The sequence below is a fragment of the Eimeria necatrix genome, genomic scaffold (assembly GCF_000499385.1).
Source record: "Eimeria necatrix Houghton genomic scaffold, Enh_scaff61, whole genome shotgun sequence".
Lineage (NCBI taxonomy): Eukaryota > Apicomplexa > Conoidasida > Eucoccidiorida > Eimeriidae > Eimeria > Eimeria necatrix.
This window is the reverse complement of record NW_013654465.1, coordinates 27,614-47,206: the sequence shown is the minus strand read 5'-3', so window position 1 is coordinate 47,206 and position 19,593 is coordinate 27,614. Positions and strand designations below refer to the sequence as shown.

General features: G+C 48.5%; 3 protein-coding genes across 3 annotated transcripts; 2 read left to right on the top strand and 1 right to left on the bottom strand.

Moving 5' to 3' along the window:
- Positions 1–2,307: 2,307 nt before the first annotated feature.
- Positions 2,308–3,408, top strand: ENH_00066920 (hypothetical protein, conserved; the record flags this gene model as incomplete). The annotated part of the gene is made up of 1 exon (XM_013582294.1): positions 2,308–3,408. One exon carries the CDS (start codon positions 2,308–2,310, stop codon positions 3,406–3,408), a length of 1,101 nt encoding a protein of 366 aa, XP_013437748.1.
- Positions 3,409–6,556: 3,148 nt separating this feature from the next.
- ENH_00066910 (hypothetical protein, conserved) lies at positions 6,557–9,412 on the top strand (the record flags this gene model as incomplete). The annotated part of the gene is made up of 5 exons (XM_013582293.1): positions 6,557–6,937; positions 7,489–7,812; positions 7,928–8,116; positions 8,504–8,655; positions 8,923–9,412. The coding sequence occupies 5 exons, from the start codon at positions 6,557–6,559 to the stop codon at positions 9,410–9,412; spliced, it is 1,536 nt and encodes a 511-aa protein (XP_013437747.1).
- Positions 9,413–14,631: 5,219 nt separating this feature from the next.
- Positions 14,632–18,150, bottom strand: ENH_00066900 (hypothetical protein, conserved; the record flags this gene model as incomplete). Its single annotated transcript, XM_013582292.1, has 7 exons — positions 14,632–14,810; positions 14,978–15,283; positions 15,440–15,599; positions 15,751–15,903; positions 16,107–16,379; positions 16,589–16,913; positions 17,192–18,150. 7 exons carry the CDS (start codon positions 18,148–18,150, stop codon positions 14,632–14,634), a joined length of 2,355 nt encoding a protein of 784 aa, XP_013437746.1.
- Between the last annotated feature and the right edge of the window lie 1,443 nt (positions 18,151–19,593).

Below are 19,593 nucleotides of genomic sequence, written 5' to 3'. Positions count from 1 at the left end.
ATCGGCCCTTCGTTGTGCCGCTGCCATCGCAGGTAGTGTTGCCCTGTTTCCGTTACCGAGGAAAATTTTCGCTCCAAAGTTCAATTTTTTGGAGGCAAAAAATCCCTACATGCACTTCTGTTAGAAGCAGTATACAACTTTCTGTGTTTTCTGTGCTTTGGGAGTGCATATGTGAGAGGTACGGGCATATCTCGCACTAGTCCCTAGTTAAGTGAGGCGTTGAAGTTATACGACTATTTTGTTAGGATATTCTTGCTCCGTCCCTCCGTCCTGAACCAACCGATGGCCTGCGAAATAGTCAATTCGTAGAGTGCTTGTAGGCCTTACTCTCAGCCTTGAGCTCCGTTTAGTAGACTGGGAAATCTTAAGCGTAGACTTATGGCAAGATGTTTTATCTGAAGAATTGCACAGATTGTCGTCGCAGTAATGTACACGTGGACGCAAACTGCAAACGAAGGCAAAAAAAGCGTGTTTTAAGAGAATACCCAATTGCGTTATCTACTCACCAGAACAAGAGTTTCAAGAATTGATGAAAGGAAATGTTTCGCAACACATCGAGCCGCTCTGCGAGTGCGTGTCTGTGGCTTAGCCTCTACCGCCATTTAATGGAAGTGCGTACAGGTGCCACCCTGGTTGAGCTCTTGCAACAGAAATGTTGCCTCAATATCGATTCATCCTATAGTTTAGCCCAGTTCACCCCCTTCGTGTTACTTGTACATGTTAATGGAATTCCATCCTTGTCCCAGTACTCACCACTTAACTTTCCCTTATTTATGCCATCCTGCGTTCTTCTATGATTATTAGAGCTTCTACTGTCTCTCGAATTTCTGCTCTGCTTTAACGTGGACGCAAACTGCAAACGAAGGCAAAAAAAGCGTGTTTTAAGAGAATACCCAATTGCGTTATCTACTCACCAGAACAAGAGTTTCAAGAATTGATAAAAGGGAATGTTTCGCTACACATCGAGCCGCTCTGCGAGTGCGTGTCTGTGGCTTAGCCTCTACCGCCATTTAATGGAAGTACGTACAGGTGCCACCCTGGTTGAGCTCTTGCAACAGAAATGTTGCCTCAATATCGATTCATCCTATATTTTAGCCCACGGGAGGTAATGACGGATTGTAAAACATACAGACGTCCGATCTTATCGGAAGGCGAGGGGAGCGTCGCTCGTGTGAGTGACATCTCTCCATGTGACGCCGTCTTCCGCCGGCATCTCAATTTAGTCGGGCTTGGGGGAGCACTGTTCACTACTGGTAAAGTGATAATTGTGATTGCCTTGCATGCAAATAAATTTGCCGGGCCTAAATTGTTTCCTTGTTCATTGAGGGCTTTCCGCAGTACCTTAGCGCGCATGTCTGCGTGCATGTGTTCTCGTAATGGCCTCGGTTAGCGTTAAATACTTGGCACTTGAAGCTCTAAGAGAAGATTTCATGAAATCTGCGAGTCACTCACGAAGTATCTGAATTTTTTAATGCCCGCCATTCAGCATCTAAACTTTGGTCGGTGAGCTTGTTATTCATCGTTCGATTGTAATGCAGGAAGAAAAACAGTTTGAAGCTGATGGATCGTCTGTAAAAATACACCCGACAAAACTATATTCTTTGACTTATTATTTACTTTGGTATTCCTGTGGATTCGCACCATCTGCAGCGCACTGAGCGACTGGGGGCCTCGACACTCTGGTGAATGGCATGCAGACTTTGCTTTTCAGCGCTAATCGAAGCGGCATGTTACAGCATGATGTTGATTTACCATTTACATAATAAGAAACAGCAAAGTGATGGATGAATAGAGCGGCAGCAACTGCAACGAGCTCCTTGCAGCGTACCACTGGTCAAGATTGCTGCGCGTCAGCAGCATTTAGGGACCGTTTGTTATTTGTTCTTGAACCTGCTCTGTAGATTCGTTTTTTCAAATTTGTTCGTAGTGTATTATCCCTTTCTTCCTTCTTCTATGAAATTTAGTTGAGCGCTTCTCGCCACTTTTTGCGCAACCAACAACGTTGTGCATGCTCTGCCTCGTATCGATGCGTCTTTGCCTATGTGAACAACAAGCATTTGGCGAAGTAAAGGGCACACACGGAAGTCTGCTACTGACTTTGTCAGAGATCTGCACTTAGAGCCGTGCTGTTCTCCTTAGCACATGCGTTGGGCCTTGTCTGTTGGTCGTCCTTTCCTGCTATGCATTTTGCTGCGCTGCGGCTATCAATTTGGGCGCTGAATTTTCGCTGCTCAGCAGACCAGTTAGGGAATATCAGTCACAGGGACTGCAGATACCACTGGGAGACACTGAACCTGCGCTGTCGCCATGAGACACCTCAGCTCTTCGCTGCTTCTTCTGGCCCTTTGCCACTCCCTAGTGCTGGCCACTCTAGCAGCAACACAAACACTTGCACAGCAGGGGAAACAGATGCAGCCAGAAAATATGCTGCAGGAGCTACAGACTCAGTTGGAGAGACGCCCTGCACAGATGCCCGAAGATGCAAACATTCCGAAACAACCTGACAGTGCTTCTCCACCAGGACGAAAAGGAATAGACAGGCTGGAGGAGGAGGGAGCGGCTGGCTTGCTTGGAAGTGAACAAGGCCCCACACAAGTTCCTGGAGACAGAACTAATCCAGTCTCCTTCGAGCGCCCCGTGCAAAATAATGCAGATTCAACATCGGAAGATATTAGACTTAGCCCGCAGGACACTCAAGGGCGAGCTCCTGGAGGAGCATTACGTGATGGCAGAGCAGGAGACGACGCAGAGGCGCAGAGGTGGGCGAGAGATAGATTGATGAGAAGCAGCAGGCTGAAAGCAGCGAAAGAAAGTGCCAGCAGCATAGCTACGGTGCTGCAACCTGACGGGCTGAATGATCTTGTCAATTACGCTAACGACATGGCAACAGCTCAGGAGAATAGTGGGCGAAAGCAGGATCAGGAGAAGACAGCTTGTGAGCAGCAGCCGTGCGGTGAAGGCCAGCTGACGTGCAAGGGACCTATCCGTGGCCACTTTTTGTGTACGTGCAAGGCTGGCTACACACTCCATCGCCTTGAAGTATTGCAACCATTCTGCATCAAGTCTTCTCGTAGTAGAAGCAGCAGCGAGGACGGTAGCAACAGTGTGCAGAGTGGGGCCTTTTCGAAAGGGCACAAATGGATTATAGGGTGGTGCCTCGTCGGGGTGTGTGTGGGTATAGTGCTGTTGGTTGCGTTAATTTGGGGCGCAGTGTCAATTTACAAAGCAAGGCGGTCGAATGCACCTAAAAGCGTCAAAGAGGAGTTCTCATCGCTACTTGATGATGATAAATCCAGCGTACAGAGCGTCAGCTCGAGGAAAGGTAACAGGAGGAGTAAAGCAGCGCGTGATGCCTTTGTTGAAGTGGGAGATGATGAATTTGAGGCTCAAGAACATGGCAGGGTCTGAGGTGTATGGACAGCGAAAAGGAGACATAAAGCAGCTTTTGCTGGGTAGTTGCGCTTCGCTACAGGTGGTGCTTCTCATGCTGCTGCTGTTGCTGCAACTCTTGTTGGTTGTGGCAGTGCTGCTGCTTTTGGCATGGGTGCTTTTGTTATGGTTTTGGCTGTTGCTGTCACTGCCGGACTGCTGTCGGTGGCTACTCGTTATGGTGCTTTTGGGAGGCTCAGCTATTGTCAAAGGGCAGCAGGACGGCACAGTGTTGATGTCTACTTAATCGCCGTTGCTCTGTCAGCTTTTCTCTCTTCGATTGAATTTTGATGTGTCATTTGTTTTGCAGTTAGCATCAGATGACAGGTGGGGCAGTTTAGTGTGCCGCGGGCAAGTCCTGAGGAACTCAGCCCGTTTAAGTAACCGATATAACGCTACCGCTGTGCCACGCAAGAATAATCGCAACATTATTTGGTAGCCAAATTTTGTACGCTCGATGACTACTTGGAGTAGAAAATAAAAGCCAACTTGACGTCCATAGTACTTGCCGTTACGAATAGAATTCCACTGTTACTACGCTCAGCGTGATTAACACACATACAGAGCCTAATTTTAGCGAAGCAGCAATAAAGGGTACTATACTGGCGTATTGTTAGAAGCAGAGTCCTCGGGACATGCTACGGTGTAAATTATTCTGATATGTTCTGCCTTCTCAGGCAATGATACTGTGCCCGCAGAGAACTTCTTCTGCATGCCTTCCTGTGCTTTCTTCAAGGGACCGCAGTTGGTCTACTTTGCTTCGTTTCTCCCACTCTTTACTAGCTTGTGTTCACCCTTCACCAGTAGCGGCATAGTCTCAGCCGCCTTCGCTATTTTTGAGTGCCTGCCAGCTTACTGACGGGGAAAACTGTGGTTCTTTTATGAGCGGACAGGCATACTCATACGTTCTGCTTCTACGAGTCACGGATCATATTGTAGATTGGTCGTGAACGGAGCGAAGAATCAGTAGGCTGCTTTTGGTTCGAGCAGTGGCACAAATGTGAGTTGACTATTTTTTCTTCTGAGTGTATTACACTATGCAGATATCTGTCAATACATATAGAAACAAGCATCATTAGGTTCATATACATACAAAACGTGCATGCGTATGTGCAGTTACACAGAATTGTTCATAACCATAAACAGCTAAGTGCTCACGATACTGTTTGGTTTCACAAGTAACAGCTGCGCTTGCAGCATCAAGCTCGACGTGGCCTGTATATTACGGCCTATAAGAACAACCATTCTACAAACGTGATCACTTGCACTGTAGTATTTGCGGCTCCGGCGTTGGTCTTACAAAGCTTGGCGCCTTGGGAATGCTTGGCAACCTTCTACTAATTAAACGCCCTAATAATCGTCTTCTGCAAGGCTTTGCTGCTTTACATGGGTCGTACTACTTTTATTTCCTCACGATCATGCTCTGACCTTCAAAACTATAAGTGCCATAATCTTAATTTAACAATATGCATCCAACTGTTCAGCTTTCTTCAGGAGTTAATCTACTCGTTTGCTGCGTGGCTTTCGTACGGTAGCTCATACAGGAAAGGTGAGAACAATAGGCATTCGTAGCACCAACATTCACGATTTGTGCGTTACTGCAAGTGTTAGGGTTCATTGTTTGTGGACCTTGATGATGCTTTCTCCTCTTTAAACTAGAGCTAATACCTATGAGTGCTTGCATCACATAGTACATTGGCTTAAACTGTACCTGTGACGCGTGTAATTTGCATTAAAAGCATTAGTTGCGGCAGTACCTCAATATGCTGTTCCGTACCCAGAATTTTTGTCAGAAGTAACAGAGTTGGGATCAAACGGATACGCAGAGGGAACCGATGTTTTCAAAAGCATGGTGAGCAGCAGCAAGAGTAGTCCACCAATGTGAAACTGCTTACGATGGTGAGAGTGCAGTGTGTAGGCCAACGTTGTCTACCTTTGGGCTTGTTCACAAAGGGGCACTGCCGAGAACCTCATGTAAGTGGAGAGTCTCGAGTCTGCGTGCTGCGATATTTTACAGGCATAGCACTTTGAATTCACAGGTTTTTGGCAGTTTAGCTTTCCAAACGCTCCGCCCCCTCTGTAGCTGTGGCTCGCTCAGAGGGAATGGTACCACTTGGTTTCTCTTTCGCTTCCCACAAGGCACATCACCGAATGAAGCTTCAAACGGAAGAATATGAATCGATTAACGTGTCAAAATGAGCCACAGGAGCCATTTTCGACGTCGCAAATTCCCGTGGCCCATTTGTTGGCCATGCATGGCAGGCTGACACCGGGTTCGTTAACCGTTTGAAAATTCTAAATCGACATAAGCTAGATTGAAATGAAAGTTGGCCCCGAATTCTCCAATAATTTGTATTCAATACCCCAGGAATGGTTCAAAGGCAGATCTGCACAATGCAGGGACAGCGGCGGCCAGCGGGACTGAAGAGTCAGAACGGAGGTATTGGCGAGCTCAGGTACTTTAGCTCAATAAGCGGATTTTACTGAGTCATAAAATATTAGAATCTACATTTATTTTCGAGAGCTACGAGCAAGTAACCGGAAGCATGCGCGGGCACGTTGACAGACAGCTCAGTGCTGCTGTCGATTCGAGCGTTGTCGGCAGTCCAGCTTTCCTCTGCTAACATTTGTCCACCAGATTGACATCTTTTATCATAAAGAGTTATATGTTTGTTTTATTGAGATGCATAATTTGATTTTGCCCTGGGACGGAGGAAACCGACCTCTTACACAGCCAGGCCACCGGCATCGTGCCTGACCGCAGCCGCAGTGCTCGGAGCCTTCTGTCTCCCACGGCCCCACCATCCACCCGTAATACTATTCGTTACTGTTTGGCCCCAAACAGCTTTAATTTAGACAATCTATGAGTTGAAGGAGATCTCCGGTAGCCCACCAGAGCCCCAGCAGCGCCCCAGCCACAGCCAATACCGCAGCCGATAGCGTCGGCAGCCGACCACTGCAGCCGACGACCGCGCCAGCAGCAATTTTCATTGCTGTTATTGTGACGGCAACAGGAGACTCGAATTCGGGGCCTTCACTTTGTGGCTGGCCTGCGAGCTGCTCATCCTCCCAAGAGCGGCAGCCGCTGCTGCGGCCTTTTCGTGTGCTATAGCGAGCCTACACCTCAATGGTGGTCTGTGGATCTTGCGGGCTCCCTCCAGGGGCCCAGCGCAAGGCTTTTTGGCTGATGCTGGTGCTGGTGCTGCTGTCATCGATGGTCGTGATCATTAAGGAGCGCAGCTTCGCGAGAGAAGTGCACAAACTAACCCCTGTCCTGGAAGAGCTAGTTCCTTCTTCCTGTGTTCCTAACCCCCAGAATGATGGGCTTTACGTACACCTCGAGTGTCCTATTCGGAACTCATCCACTTTCTACCCGCCTTCAAACTTCGCCAAGAATATTTCAGCTTTCCACGGCGTCTTTTTTGAACTCAGAGCAGAGATGTTTCAGTACACTGGAATCCCAAACCTGCTCTTTGGAGGCAGGAAGGCAGAATGGATTGACCACCTCGTGAGAATAAGGGGAGAGGGCTTGGAGTTCAGGAATTAGGGCCTTTGGCAGCTTGCCGAACAGAGTTATAGAGCGCATACGACTGAGACTGAGGGCTTTCAGGGTTTAATTGTTTGGCAGGGTCCAAAATATCTAGTCTGCTGTTCTTCAGAGGCTGAGTTTTTCTCCGTAGCCAAGCAAATGATGACCTGAAATGTATATATATATATATACATATATGTATATAGTGTTCAAAGTGAAAGCCTAGAGCTCAGAACTTGCTATTTTGTACGTACAATGCAGATATCGGATTCTTTCTGGAGCTACATTGATGGGTCGCGTAATCCTGAGTTCTTTCCACACATTCCTGCAATTGGCCGCCAGGCATGTCTTCCAGAACGCTAACATTCAGAGTTTGCAGTACAAAGTCAGGCGCCAGATGATTAGAAGTCAGCATTTGGAGTCAATTGTCTAGGCGTTTCTATTCATATCACCCTGTAACTTGATTATTTTGCTTTTTGTTTGTATCTTGGCAAGATAATACTGCTTCTTTGTATGAGGTGTTTGTACAGCTGGCGTCTGGCTTGCGGGCTGGTGGCTATACACTGCCTGGTTCGTTTTCTGGCTATTTTAAAGAGAAGCAACAGCTTCCGCTGGAAGAAGATGGGGTGTACACGGCGGAGAGCTCCAGGCCACCGCGTAAAGTGGACTCCCAGTCAACTTTAGTATACAAGAATTATTTGTACACCGGCAATCCACTGGCTCCACAAATAGGAGATGTACGAATTTCTTTTTGGGGCAACAAGTCTACACACGTCAGCCTCATTGGCAAGCAAACCAAAACCTACTTTGGCTCTGGAAGAACTGTGCTCGAAGCACCGGCCGATGCAAAGACGGTGAGCGAGGGAGTCGTATAGGAATGAGGGTGAGAATTAAAGTGCAGGCTTCCGGCCTTAGGCACTGGGGCATGGAAGTGGTGGTGTCTGAACTCGCTGATGTGAACATTCTCAGGGCTCCCCCATGACGATATTGGCAGAAGGCGACTACGAACCTCACCGGCTTGTTGAGCACCGACTGACTCAGTTGGGGTTCCCTGCCTCATTTGTGTGGCTGTGGCGCTTCGGAAGTTTTCTCCTTTTCTTTTTCTTAATTGCCTCCTCTAACTGTTGGGAAACAGCAGCAAGCAGCCCCAATCCACTGGTAAGCACTGAAAGGAGGCTAGAGAAGGCATGAGATAAGCGTTTGCTGAATATCGAAGTTGCGAGACCCAGGAAAAGATGCGCGCACTGACAAAGCTAGTTGCTAAACTCAATGTATTGCTGTCTATGTTTTTTTTGAGTGAACGACAGTACACGCAAACGCATACACACACATTCACGCACATCATATAGACCTGCATAAATATATGCAGGTACCATTTATTACATTTATACGCAAGCCCATGTAGTTGCTCAGGTGATCATATGCTTACCAACACAGAACCCTTGCGTTTGTTGGACTTGCATCATTGAGAGCATGGATGGAGGAGCCATTAGCGGCAAAACTTCAGACCAGGGCTTCAGGTTTGTATGCGTTCGCATGCTTCAGCCGTTTTGGGGTAGGATGCTTCTTTCCGGCTTGTTGGCGCTGGCTGGAACTCTGCTGCAATTAGCTGCGGGCTGGTGGAGCGTGGAGATCGGCGCGGCGAGGCGACTGTTTGTGATTGCTGCTGTGATTGCCGCGGTCGCGGCGATCCTCAGGTGCGTCTAATACATAGGTTGAGTCGCTCAGAGCAAGGCGTATGGAGTTACAACATGAGTTGTATTTCCAGCTCTGAGGCCTTCCTTCGTGCGTGTTGGTTAAGTGCGCGTTGTACTTCGTAAAGGGAACTCCGGTGCTTCTCTGATTCTAGAACAGCATCTTTTGTTGTCATGCACCATTCTTTTCCTCTTATCTCCCTGATGCATTTTCGTTATTGTAGTTGTTATTAAGAGTGAAGCTGCTAGTTTGATGCTTTTTCACGTCAGATTGCTGCTCCCCCGGCTGCTGCCTCCAGCCCTAACGGCAGAGGTCTGCCGAGGTGGCAAGTACTACGACCTTGGGGTATCTCTGCAAGTCCCCGGTTCAAGCCCAGGCAGCAGCTCTCGCTTGTGCGAAACCGCAGCTACAGTAGCAGCGGCTGCCGCCGCAGCTGCTGCTGCAGCAGTAAATGGCCAAAGTGCTCAGGAGACACGACAGGGCACTGTTATCCGGTGGACAACAACTCCTGCTCTGCCCCCCTCTCCAGAAGACACAATTCGCCGCAGCGTAGCAGTTGCAGCAGTGCCAGGGGGAGCACCAACAGGACCAGCAGCAGCAAAAGCAGTGGAAGCACCTACTTACGGCACAAGCTATAGGAACGGAGGGCTAGCCGCTGCAGACTTTGGCGTGTACGGACAGCCCCCATTGTTGCCCACAAGGGCTGCGAGTATCACGAATCTTTCTTTGCAGAAATCCTCATCAAAGGGATCAATATGAAGTGGAAAGCGCTTCTTTGGAAACTGATCTGGATTAGGGTGTACTACTTTGGACTCGGCCCTGGGTTTATATGCCCACACAAGGAGAAGCCAAAGGGCTGATGGCCCCAAAGGGAACAAATAGTGACAAACACAAATAGGAGAAGAGATAGAGGCAGATAAACATGCGAGCGTCTCAAAGTGCTTCCTTTGCGTTGATATCTGCCGCTTTCCATATGCCTCTCCTCTCCCTTATTTCTGTTTTGTTTCTTTTATGTATTTTGAGCTTTGTACAAGGGCCTCTGTACGCGCTCTTTGTCATTTCGAGGAGGTTGAAAACAGGAGAGAAACACTTAGAGAAAAAGCGCAATTCAGCATGGATTAGATATACAAAACAAAGCTGAAGCCCTCAGAGTTGGAGAGAAAGATGGGCGAATGCAGCCTTTGCCATTTCTCTGCTCTGACTCAACGGGGAGCAAGCGATTCAGGATTTAGGGTTTGGCGCTTTGGGACGTGGAGGACTTGCGGCTTGTGATGAGCCCAAAGCCTTGATGACCAATTCCATTTTTGTAGTTTCGTGCCCCAAATCTTCCATTCAGTATCTGTCATGCGTAAAACTATCCCACACCGTCCACCCTGCAAGACGATTGCCCTTGGGCTGTGCTGCGGTGTGTGATGAGTGTCTACACGTACAATCCAGCACTGTTTTCGTGCCATGTATGCAGCTCTTGTTCGTCTGGAAATAAAGTTGAATAACATAGTACACTTCAGGGGGGCTGAATTGCTCCAGTTAGTTCCAATAAAGAAGAACAAACATTAACAGGGCTCGTACTCCAATGGAGAAGCAACAGTAGCTGGGCCGCAGGAAGTGTCAGATTATGCAGGAAAAGCGTACCAACGTAATCATTGTTAACGTGGCGGAAACCGATTTGATGGAAGCACTACGTATCATCCAGTTTTTAGTGTGTGTTGCTTCGGCTTCAATTACAGGTTGAACACAACATTATACTGCAGCGAACGCCGCATCTGTAACTGAGCATCCTGCACCCTTCAGTACAGCTGAGCGGCGCCGCCAAAGATACACTCATACATGTTCAAATTAATTTAGTGATTCAGGGCTTTCACGACACCTTAATAATCACGTTTGAGATATCCGCGTGGTTATTCGCGACAGGACCTCTAGCAGGGAAAAAGCAAGACGCCATGCATGAACTTTTATTGCCATTATTACTCCTTTTTAATATGTACAGCGGGTAGGCAAGGAGAAGACACAGCAACGGCAGCGCGTCATTGTCTAGTGTTGGCTGGTGAAATGGGAAATCGCGCGGCGGCAGCCTCTTCGGTAGTATTCTTCTCTTGCCCTGTAGATGTTATAATATCTTGATTGCTTCTCTTTACCATTAAATATGAATTTTTTATTGATAGTAGTATTGCTTTTGACTTTAATTTGTCCCCATAACTCGTCGTTTCAACAAAGGGTCCAGTGGTCCATTGGTTTGCCGTCGACCAGTGCGGCGTGTGCTCATAACCCCGGCCAACAAAAGGCAATATATCGAATTTTTCAATAAAGATCACTGAGTCTATACTAGTAAAATGTTTCAGGACATCAAGAAGAGCTTATGTGGAGGGGACTCGGCGGACGCTCTGTCAGGTGACTGGGCATCCATGTTGCAGGAGCACTTCAGGAGCCCTTGCCTACACTTTCATTTTCATTAACTTATTAAGCTCGTGCCGCACAAACTTCTGGCTGATAGAGGGCTGCTATGTTCGCGCAGCCTACTTTTAGCCGCGTTGGTATCAGTGTGTCGTTTTACTTGTCACTCTGCTTCTCTATTCTTATACGCATGCTGCTCTTTCATTCTCTGCACTGGAGTTCGATTGTTTAGTTTTGCCTTTGTGGCTGTCTCCCCAGCTCAGTCTGCTCCTGTAGCATTCCCCCTTACTGTTCGCAGCTCTGTCTTGTTTCTCGTATCTTGTCAGTGTGTATGCTAGAGTTTACGCACCCCTGTATGCCTAGAGTGCACGCAGCCGTCTATGCACTTCGACCTGTCCCTATGCCTTGACATCTCCCACTCTTTTTGACAGCTATGCTTACTAAATCAAAAGTAGAGAATTTTCAAGCATTTTCTGGCCAATTACTCAACTTCTAATCTTCTCTGTTTTATAAATCGCAGAGGCAGTGAAAGCACAGAGGAGGCGCATTGCGCGCTCTATGCGCTCATTAGAAAGACAACACCAAAAGGCGGAGCTTGAAGAACAAAAACTTTTTAACCAGCTGAAGATCCAAGCCACAAACGGAGTAACAAGCCCTTTACACCAAACCCTATGTTCTTAATTCCGATGGAGAGTAGGCAGTAGGCATTAAATACCAGAGTTTATGACTTAGCGTGTACTATAATGAAATAGTCTCGTCAGCTAATTCCAAAGTATAAATGCGTGTGTTTAAGCGCTGAACCGTATGTGTAAAATCCTCAGGAGTGGTTGTCAACCCCTAGCACTAGCTATCATTGTTATTTTGCGCCTATCTCAGCGTATTGATACACTTCAAACCAAGCAGCTGATTGTACTGAGGCGGAGACGAGGAGCCATCCTTCGCTGCAAGGCTCAACTAGGGGCAGCTGATCTTCAGGCAAGTCAGGCATTATGGGCCATAGACTTTAATGCTACCCTTGGCAAACATCGCAGTTTTCCCTGCCCTTAGTATGCCTAGGAGCGATTAACCCAAGTTATTTTCTGGTTCGCGGCTTAGGCCTAGAATTTGCCGTTCCAGGCACAGGGTGTCAGCTCTGGAGTCGTCGTTGGGCGTGACAGGTTCAACAGCAACAAGCGACCCAGGAGCTCCACAGACACTTCAGGGGCTGCGCAAAGGTGCGGAATGAAGTCCCGGCTACAGAAATGAGCTCTAAACTGTTAACTATGATTCCTGGATGCTGAGAAGGATCCCGGAATATTTAGCTGTTAATCGCTGCCCGATGTCTCTAACTTAAAATCCTAAAGGTTACGCTCAGCCGAGTACCACAGCCCTAAATCTTCAAGCCTGCACTGGCGAACAAATGATCATTACTGCTAGTGATATAGCTTGTGCCTTGTGCTTTTACTGACAGCTTTTGTCTTTAGCAAACAAAGCAGCAGACCTACAAACCATGCAGCTGGCCGTCAAGGGCTTCACACGAGAGTCTCTCAAGCTGGGCTTACTGGTACTATACCCTCGACTCTAAATCTTAAAGACTGTCTCGAGTCCTACTTGATGCCCTCCGAAGCTTAAACTTGACATTTTATTCTTCTTGCGTGTTTCGTTTCCCCAGGATGAAATGCTGAATGAAGTTCTCGAAGATGGCACGGCTCAGTTTGTGAGCTCGGCTCACTTCTGAGCACCATTCTGAAAAGCCTAAAGGCTTAACTGTACTTCCAAGGCAGGGAATTGTGTATACATTCCTTTCTTTGTCTGCGTAATAGTGTAACACCTAGGATTAAGGAATCAGTACTTACAGTTGGCGTTTAAGGCTGGAGGCTTTGTGCTGGCTGGTTTTGTAGCAGGAGGACGAAGCAGAAACGGAGGAACAAATCCTCCAAGAGCTCGTTGAATGTGCAAACTCAGAAATTGATAGACAGGTCAGACTCCTATCTCCAAAACATAAGCTGCTCATTGTATTTTGAAAACACTAGGTGCTAAATCATGACACTCGCCTCGCCTGCAGGCTTGATCGGCAATGGCAATGCATTGTTCAAGCCCCCTATCGGGAAATGCAGCCATGCAAAGAAGACCTGTTCGATCAGAAGTTTAGACTGCAGGTTGGACATAGCAGCCTTATTCTCTTGTGCGCAGTTAGACACCCAGAGGAGAGTTTTGGAAGCTTAAGCGCGTTTGGTGTGCATTGCAGCTACCGCAACGAGAAGTTTCCTGCCCGTCAGCTGTTAGGGAGGTTCCGCGCTTAGGGCAGCAGGAATCTCTGCAACAGCACCAACAACAGCCAGGAAGGAAGCACAAAAAGCTGCTGCTGCAGAAGCTCTCGAGCAACCCACGTTCATCCAGGGCACCATGGCTAAGTGAGTAAAACCTGCACCTAAAATTTAGAACCTCATTTATAGTAAACCGGGGATATCAACTTTTCTTATTGAAGGCCTTTCCAGGGCTCAAGGCGCCGGGTCTACGGCTATCGGGGGTGTGAACTGCAGCAAAGGACGAAGCAGCAATAGCCGAGCATCTGGAACAACGCCTAGGGTCTCTTTTGCGATAGGGCATAGAATTTTGGGTTGAACATCCGGTATAATTATACCTTCAAGCCCTCTAAATGATCCTTGGGATAGTTACCTAAAGGAGCCCCCTTTCAGCGAGTGTTAGTGGCAACATGCTGTGGCTCGTCTGCCTCCGGGTGGGCTGGATTAACAAACCAATTATTTTGTCTCAATAGCTGCTGCATTGCGTTAAAAGCTTCATACTGCCGAAATCGGGGTTAAACCTTTGGATATTAAGAATGGAGGTTTGTCTCTGAAACGGAAGGAATAAACCTACAAAAGCTAAGCCCATAGCATTAAACCCTCACAATGTACAGAGGAGAAATAATAATGCAGGAGAGGAGAAAGTCAAGAATACGTCGTTGTGCTATTGTAACTTATTACTTGGGGATTTGACAAGTGGTAGCAACTGGCGTACTTCAAACCTCAGAGGACTTCCCTTTCAATTCAAGGGGTAAGGACACAAGCTACAGAGACAAAGGGCAAAAGAAATAGAAACAGAGAAAAACGAACAAGTAGACAAATGTGAAAGAGGAGTGACCACAAGCGAAACGAATAGAAGAACGGCACGCGAAGGCAAAATAAGCAAATTGGGACATAGTGTACGCAAAGAAGCCATGTAAATAAAAAATTCGACTGAGAAAAAAAGAAGAGAAAATGATTTACGGAGACGGAGAAAAAGGTGAGCTGAGATAAGCACAAGCAAGCAAAGGATATTAGCAAGGCATAGGTACGAAATAAAAAGGAGCAAGTAAGAAGCTTTCTTGACACTCCTGATAAAGCGACAATGGTTTTCCGCCGCCTTTCCCCTCTCAGATCACCGTGCCGTGCACTTCGTGTCCCCTTAGCTGGAAATTCCGCTTCCTAGCCAGGTGCCCAGCTAGTCTGCGGAATATGGCCGTAATTACCAAGGGCCTCTATCTGGCTAGCCGTATCTTTTCCCAGCTAGTTAGTCCCTCCTCACGCTACTTAGCTGGCTGGCTAGCTCGCTAGCTGGGTAGCTAGCTACAGAGCTAGCTCGCCAGTGTTTGTGCTGAATCGGGACTGTTGATTCGCCGGTGTTGCGTAGGTAATGGCGTCTTCTTCGCTTCTGATCACTCTTCCCGTTTTTCTGTTTCCGTTTGAGGACGAAAATATGAGAGGCCCAAATGAACGCTGCGAAGGGGCAGAGAAACCACCTATGGCTAAACGACACCACAAAGCAGAAAAGAAGGATACATGGATTAGCATGCAAGCTTACGAGCAAGACGTTACCGCCTTCTATCTGTCGGTGCCGTTGTGTATGGAAGTGCCTGTCCGTGCCTACGCTCATGTGTGCATTAGTACGTGTCCTTGTTTATTTCTGTCTCACCAGGTGGCGCCGTGTTGATGTATTGTTGCATCATGTCTCTACTAAGCTGCTGCTGCAAATCTCCAAACCATTTCTGCCCCACTAGCTCCAGCTCCGCTGCCGCTGCTGCTGCGAAGCCTCCTCCAGGCCCCGCTAGCGCAGCTAGCTGGGCTAGCTCAGGAGTCTCCGGAATGAAGGCACTGGGCGGCTGCTGTTGCTGTTGCTGTTGCTGTTTTTGTTGCTGTTGCTGTCGCTGCGGCTGCTGCTGCTGCTGCTGCTGGTTCCGGGGCAGAGCCGAAGGAATTTGTGATGCGGGGCTTATTATATCTGCAGACAGACGAAAGACTACAAGTTAGCCCTTCCCCAGACGCTCTCAAGCGATTACGCTCTTCATACTGTTACTATCCAGGAGGCAGCGGATTTCGCGACATCCCTTGCCTGTCTGCATCGTGAAGCGTCCAAATTTTGTGGCATAGGGCTTACCGTATAAGGGTCTGACGATCCCTGGTGCCTTAACAACATCGTAAGTGCTTGTTTGAGGCTTGATGATTTGTCTGCTTTCTACTTGACTTTTCCGTCCTGTCAACATGCAAATACCAGGAGGGCGAATGACAGCCTCAGGCAAGTCTGAAAGCTCTTCTTCCTGCACGCAACATCGAAACCCTAAAACCTAAACCCTAAGTAACCAAATACCAAATACTAGCTTTGCGTCACCTCAGTAAGAGGTTACGAGCCCCTATGTTTCCTAGTCCCATCATTAAAACGTTCTCGTGCCAGTATTCGGTGCTGCTGACCAAGGCATTTACGGAAGGTTCTCTGCCATTTTCTGTGGAGAAAATGGCCTGGAACTCTTCTTTCTGCTCTTTGTTTCCTTCTGATGTCTTCTTTGTTACTTTTAAAACTGAAAGAGACTCCCCTGTCTTGCACACGCGAGCTACAGAAGCCAACTGCAGCGCCAACAGCAGATTAACAGGCCATAAAAACAGCAGCATTAAAGCATACCGACGATAGCAGCACCAGCACCAAAGATGCCGTCGCAGCAGCAAAGTTTGCACGGGCTATCTAGAAGTAGCTGCCTGGCAGTGTTCAGGTGTTGCTGCAGTTAAGGCGTTAGGAGTGAGGGCCGATGATTCATCCAAGGTGTGCGTACGCTGGAAAGAACAACAGTGTTGTGAGTCCTTCCCGCTTCTGCGGCTGCCTTCTGCAGCAACTCAGAGACAGTTGGGATTGTCTCTACCCCTCTCAGGTTGGGCAAGAGTTTAAACTGCCCCTCTCGTTGCTGCTGCTGCTGTAGTTGCTGCTGCTTGTGCGCCAGCTCTTGTTGCTGTTGCTGCTCCTCCAGTTGCGGCTGCGCCTGGGGTAGCTGCATGCCACCGATTAGGAAGCGACACTCAGATGGGTGGGCCTCGACATGCGTCCCATTCTGAAGAATAATGACATATTTTGAAATATATTCTTTAAACCCCAATCCCTCCCGCTTACATCCTAAAGGGTGACTCGTGTCTTCAGCACGGTGCGTCTGGCTCTGAACCGTAGACCCTTGGCCACTGGCTCTACACTCTAGCCTCCAGAACTATTCCAAACACTCCCAGCAAACCATGGTTCCTTGAACACAGCTCCAAATTTTGTTACCTGAAGTTTCACCACTAGGTTGTTCGTGGGGGTGACGGCCACTACTCGCCCTTGCCCTCCATTCTTCAAGTGTACAGAAACCTTTTCTGCAAAGGGACCCTCGGCAGATGACCCGCTACTGTTACTGCTCCCTCTGCTTGGCTGTTCCAAGTTGCTGTTCTGTCTGCTGCAGTTGCTGCTGCAGCCGCTTGCCGTCCCATTTGCCGGAACTGCTCTTTCTGCTGCTGCTTCCGAGGCTTCTGCTGCTCCTGCCGATGGTGAAGTCTCGTTCGGGAAGTGAACCGGTAGTTTGATAGGTGGCAAAGAGGCTTGCTCCGGCTTCTTACTGCGGGGAAATCAGCCGCAACGTCAAGAATAAATGCAAAAGGTGCATGACCTTCAGCAGGCATACGTGGCGGCAAAGGCACCGCACACAAACATGCAGCAACAGCAGCAGCAGCAAAGAAAAATTTAAGCAAATTAACAACGCGCATCATTTCAGATATTGTTGGAGCAGCAGAAGCAAAAACATGACAGCAACAACAGTACCGATAACAGTAAAAAAGCCAACAAAAGGATATCACACAAGCAGCAGAGCAGTGCATAGACAGTGTACAAGCATACATTTTGCACAGGCTCCGCAGCCCGTCGGCTAGAGTCCAGTGCACTGGCAGCTTCTGGCGTGACTGCTGCCTCTGTTGCTGCTGCAGTTTGAGAGCAGCAGCGGCAGGACTGATTGCTTCAAACGGTGCCTCAGCTAGCTTCTTCAGTTCAGAAGCATTTTGGGCAAAAGTAGCAATGCGAGGAAACTCGTGGAGATCAGACAAGTGAGGCAGCAGTGACAGGGTCATAGAGGGCCAGTGGCGGCGCTCTCCGCCTTCGGGTGTACGTACAGCTGGGGGCACGATGAGGCGCCCCCCGTCTTTGCTGCTGCTAGTCTGCTGCTGCTGCTGCTGCTCGTGTTCTTGCTGTTCTTCTTCATCGTTTTGGGACTGGGAACGAGTCGAAGGTTGTTGCTGCTGCTGTGTGTCGCTTGACTCGCGGGAGGAAGCCTCCACCTGCTGCTGCTGCTTGGCGTCCTCATTGCAGCTGTCGCTTACCCGGCGAGAGTCTCTCTCATTCACCTGTTGCGCCTGCTGCAGCTGCTTCGGGTTCCATGGGATGCTGCTGCCCCTTAGCTCCTCTTCACTGCTGCCTCTCAAGGGGGAAGCAGCGCAGCTGCTGCTGCTGCCATTGCTACTACCGTCTGTCGAGTGCAGTAGCAAATAGTCATCGAGGGTTCCAGAGTAGGTTGTTACTGCAACAAGCTTTCCTCTTTTTGCCACCCCGCTTGTTCCTGTTGCTGCTGATGTTGCTGATGCTGCTGAGTCCGACCTGTTGAGCAGGCCGCGGACTCCTGACGCAGATGCCGCAACAGCTGCTGCTGCGGCTTCTGCTGCTTGTTTTCGCGTCTGTACAAATAACGCGTGTTGTTGTTGCTTTGGGGGCAGCCGTCGCTGCTGCTGCTGTTGCTGCTGCGGCTTACTACGCCGCAGCTGTGCAGGCCTCACCCTTTGAGGCGAATCAATGGACGTGCCCAGCATTTTGGGATCTGCGGTTGCTGGAATCAGATTTAGCGTTCAGTAAGTCGGCCCTTGCAAGGATGCCTGTCTCACCGGGTAGCTGCGCCGGTCGGCAGCGGCAGTTGGTTTGTGTTGCTCTATGCCTTGCTTGGGGTATAGAGTCTAGTTTCTGCCGTTGTATTTAAAATAGAGAAAAAAATGGCAAGAGGATACGAACTAATGTGACCGGCTGAAATGGGAACACGAACTCAGACGAAGGGCGATCGACGGCGCCAGCTGCGGCGGCGCGCCTTTGGGATGAGGGTTTAAGCTCTACGGTTTGCTGCTGAAGGCTTACGGTTTAGTGCTTCGTGGAGAACTCAAAAAGGGAAGAGCCAAGAATGACTAAAAAGGACAAAAATCGTGGAACACGGACACAATCTACCATTGGCTAGTTGCTGCCGACTTGCTTTTGTTGCTGCTGTTGCTGCTAATATGGACCGCCGTTGCTGTGGCTGCTGCGGCTGCAATAGATTAGATTGATAAGAAAATTTGCCTGCACATACTCGCTTTTTCATTTAATATTGACACAGAAATTAGCAGCAGTTGCAACAGAAACGGCAACATCAAATACTGCTGCCTTTTCGGACGTCGATTCGGTCAAGCACTGCCGACGCGTTCGGGTGTACTGCATGTTATTCACGGAATCCTACACTATGGAGGCGTAAAACTTAATTTTACACCCTTTTCTGATACCTCTTGTATCTGTACCCAGGCCGTCACTAGCTGAGGATATCCGCGGTGTCAAAGCTGCTTATGGTCGATGAAAGGGCATTTGCGGCTTATTAATAATTCCCCAGTCATGCAATCCAACATGGTGAATAAGAGATACTGCATTAATTTATATACTTTGTGGACGCTAAATATTCACAATTGGACGAGCGTGAGAATTTACAACACGTGGTTAGTGCCTCTTCTATGGTGCTTGATGTGCATGCAAGGGCAGCAGCGGCACCAGGAATAACGGCAGCACAGCACAAAGCAGCTCCTTCAGATAGTGAGGTGACTTGATATTCTAGCAACTTATTGGCGGAACCTATTGAGTCGTATCTACGGGTGCATAGCTTTACTGCGCCAGACCCAACTAGGACAGTAACTTTTAACTGAGTAGCTACCACAGGAGAAGCTGGCTACTAGTAGCTGCTGAAGTGACTACCGACCCAAAATAGCTCGAAGCCAGCCCACAAGGGACAATTCGAATAAGTTACTAGAACTCTGACAAGCAAGACAAAATGACCCGTCCGGCAAAGTGGGTCCAGCTACCTGGACCGGCTAGCCAGATAGCTAGTTGCGAGACACTTTTTCAGTTCGATATGCAGAGATGCAAGCTTGTCTGGACAGCCGCCGGCTAGCTAGCGAGGCAGGGACGGAGCCAGCGGAGGTGGAGCAAACAGCAACAACTTGGTTATGCCTAGCAGCGAGCTA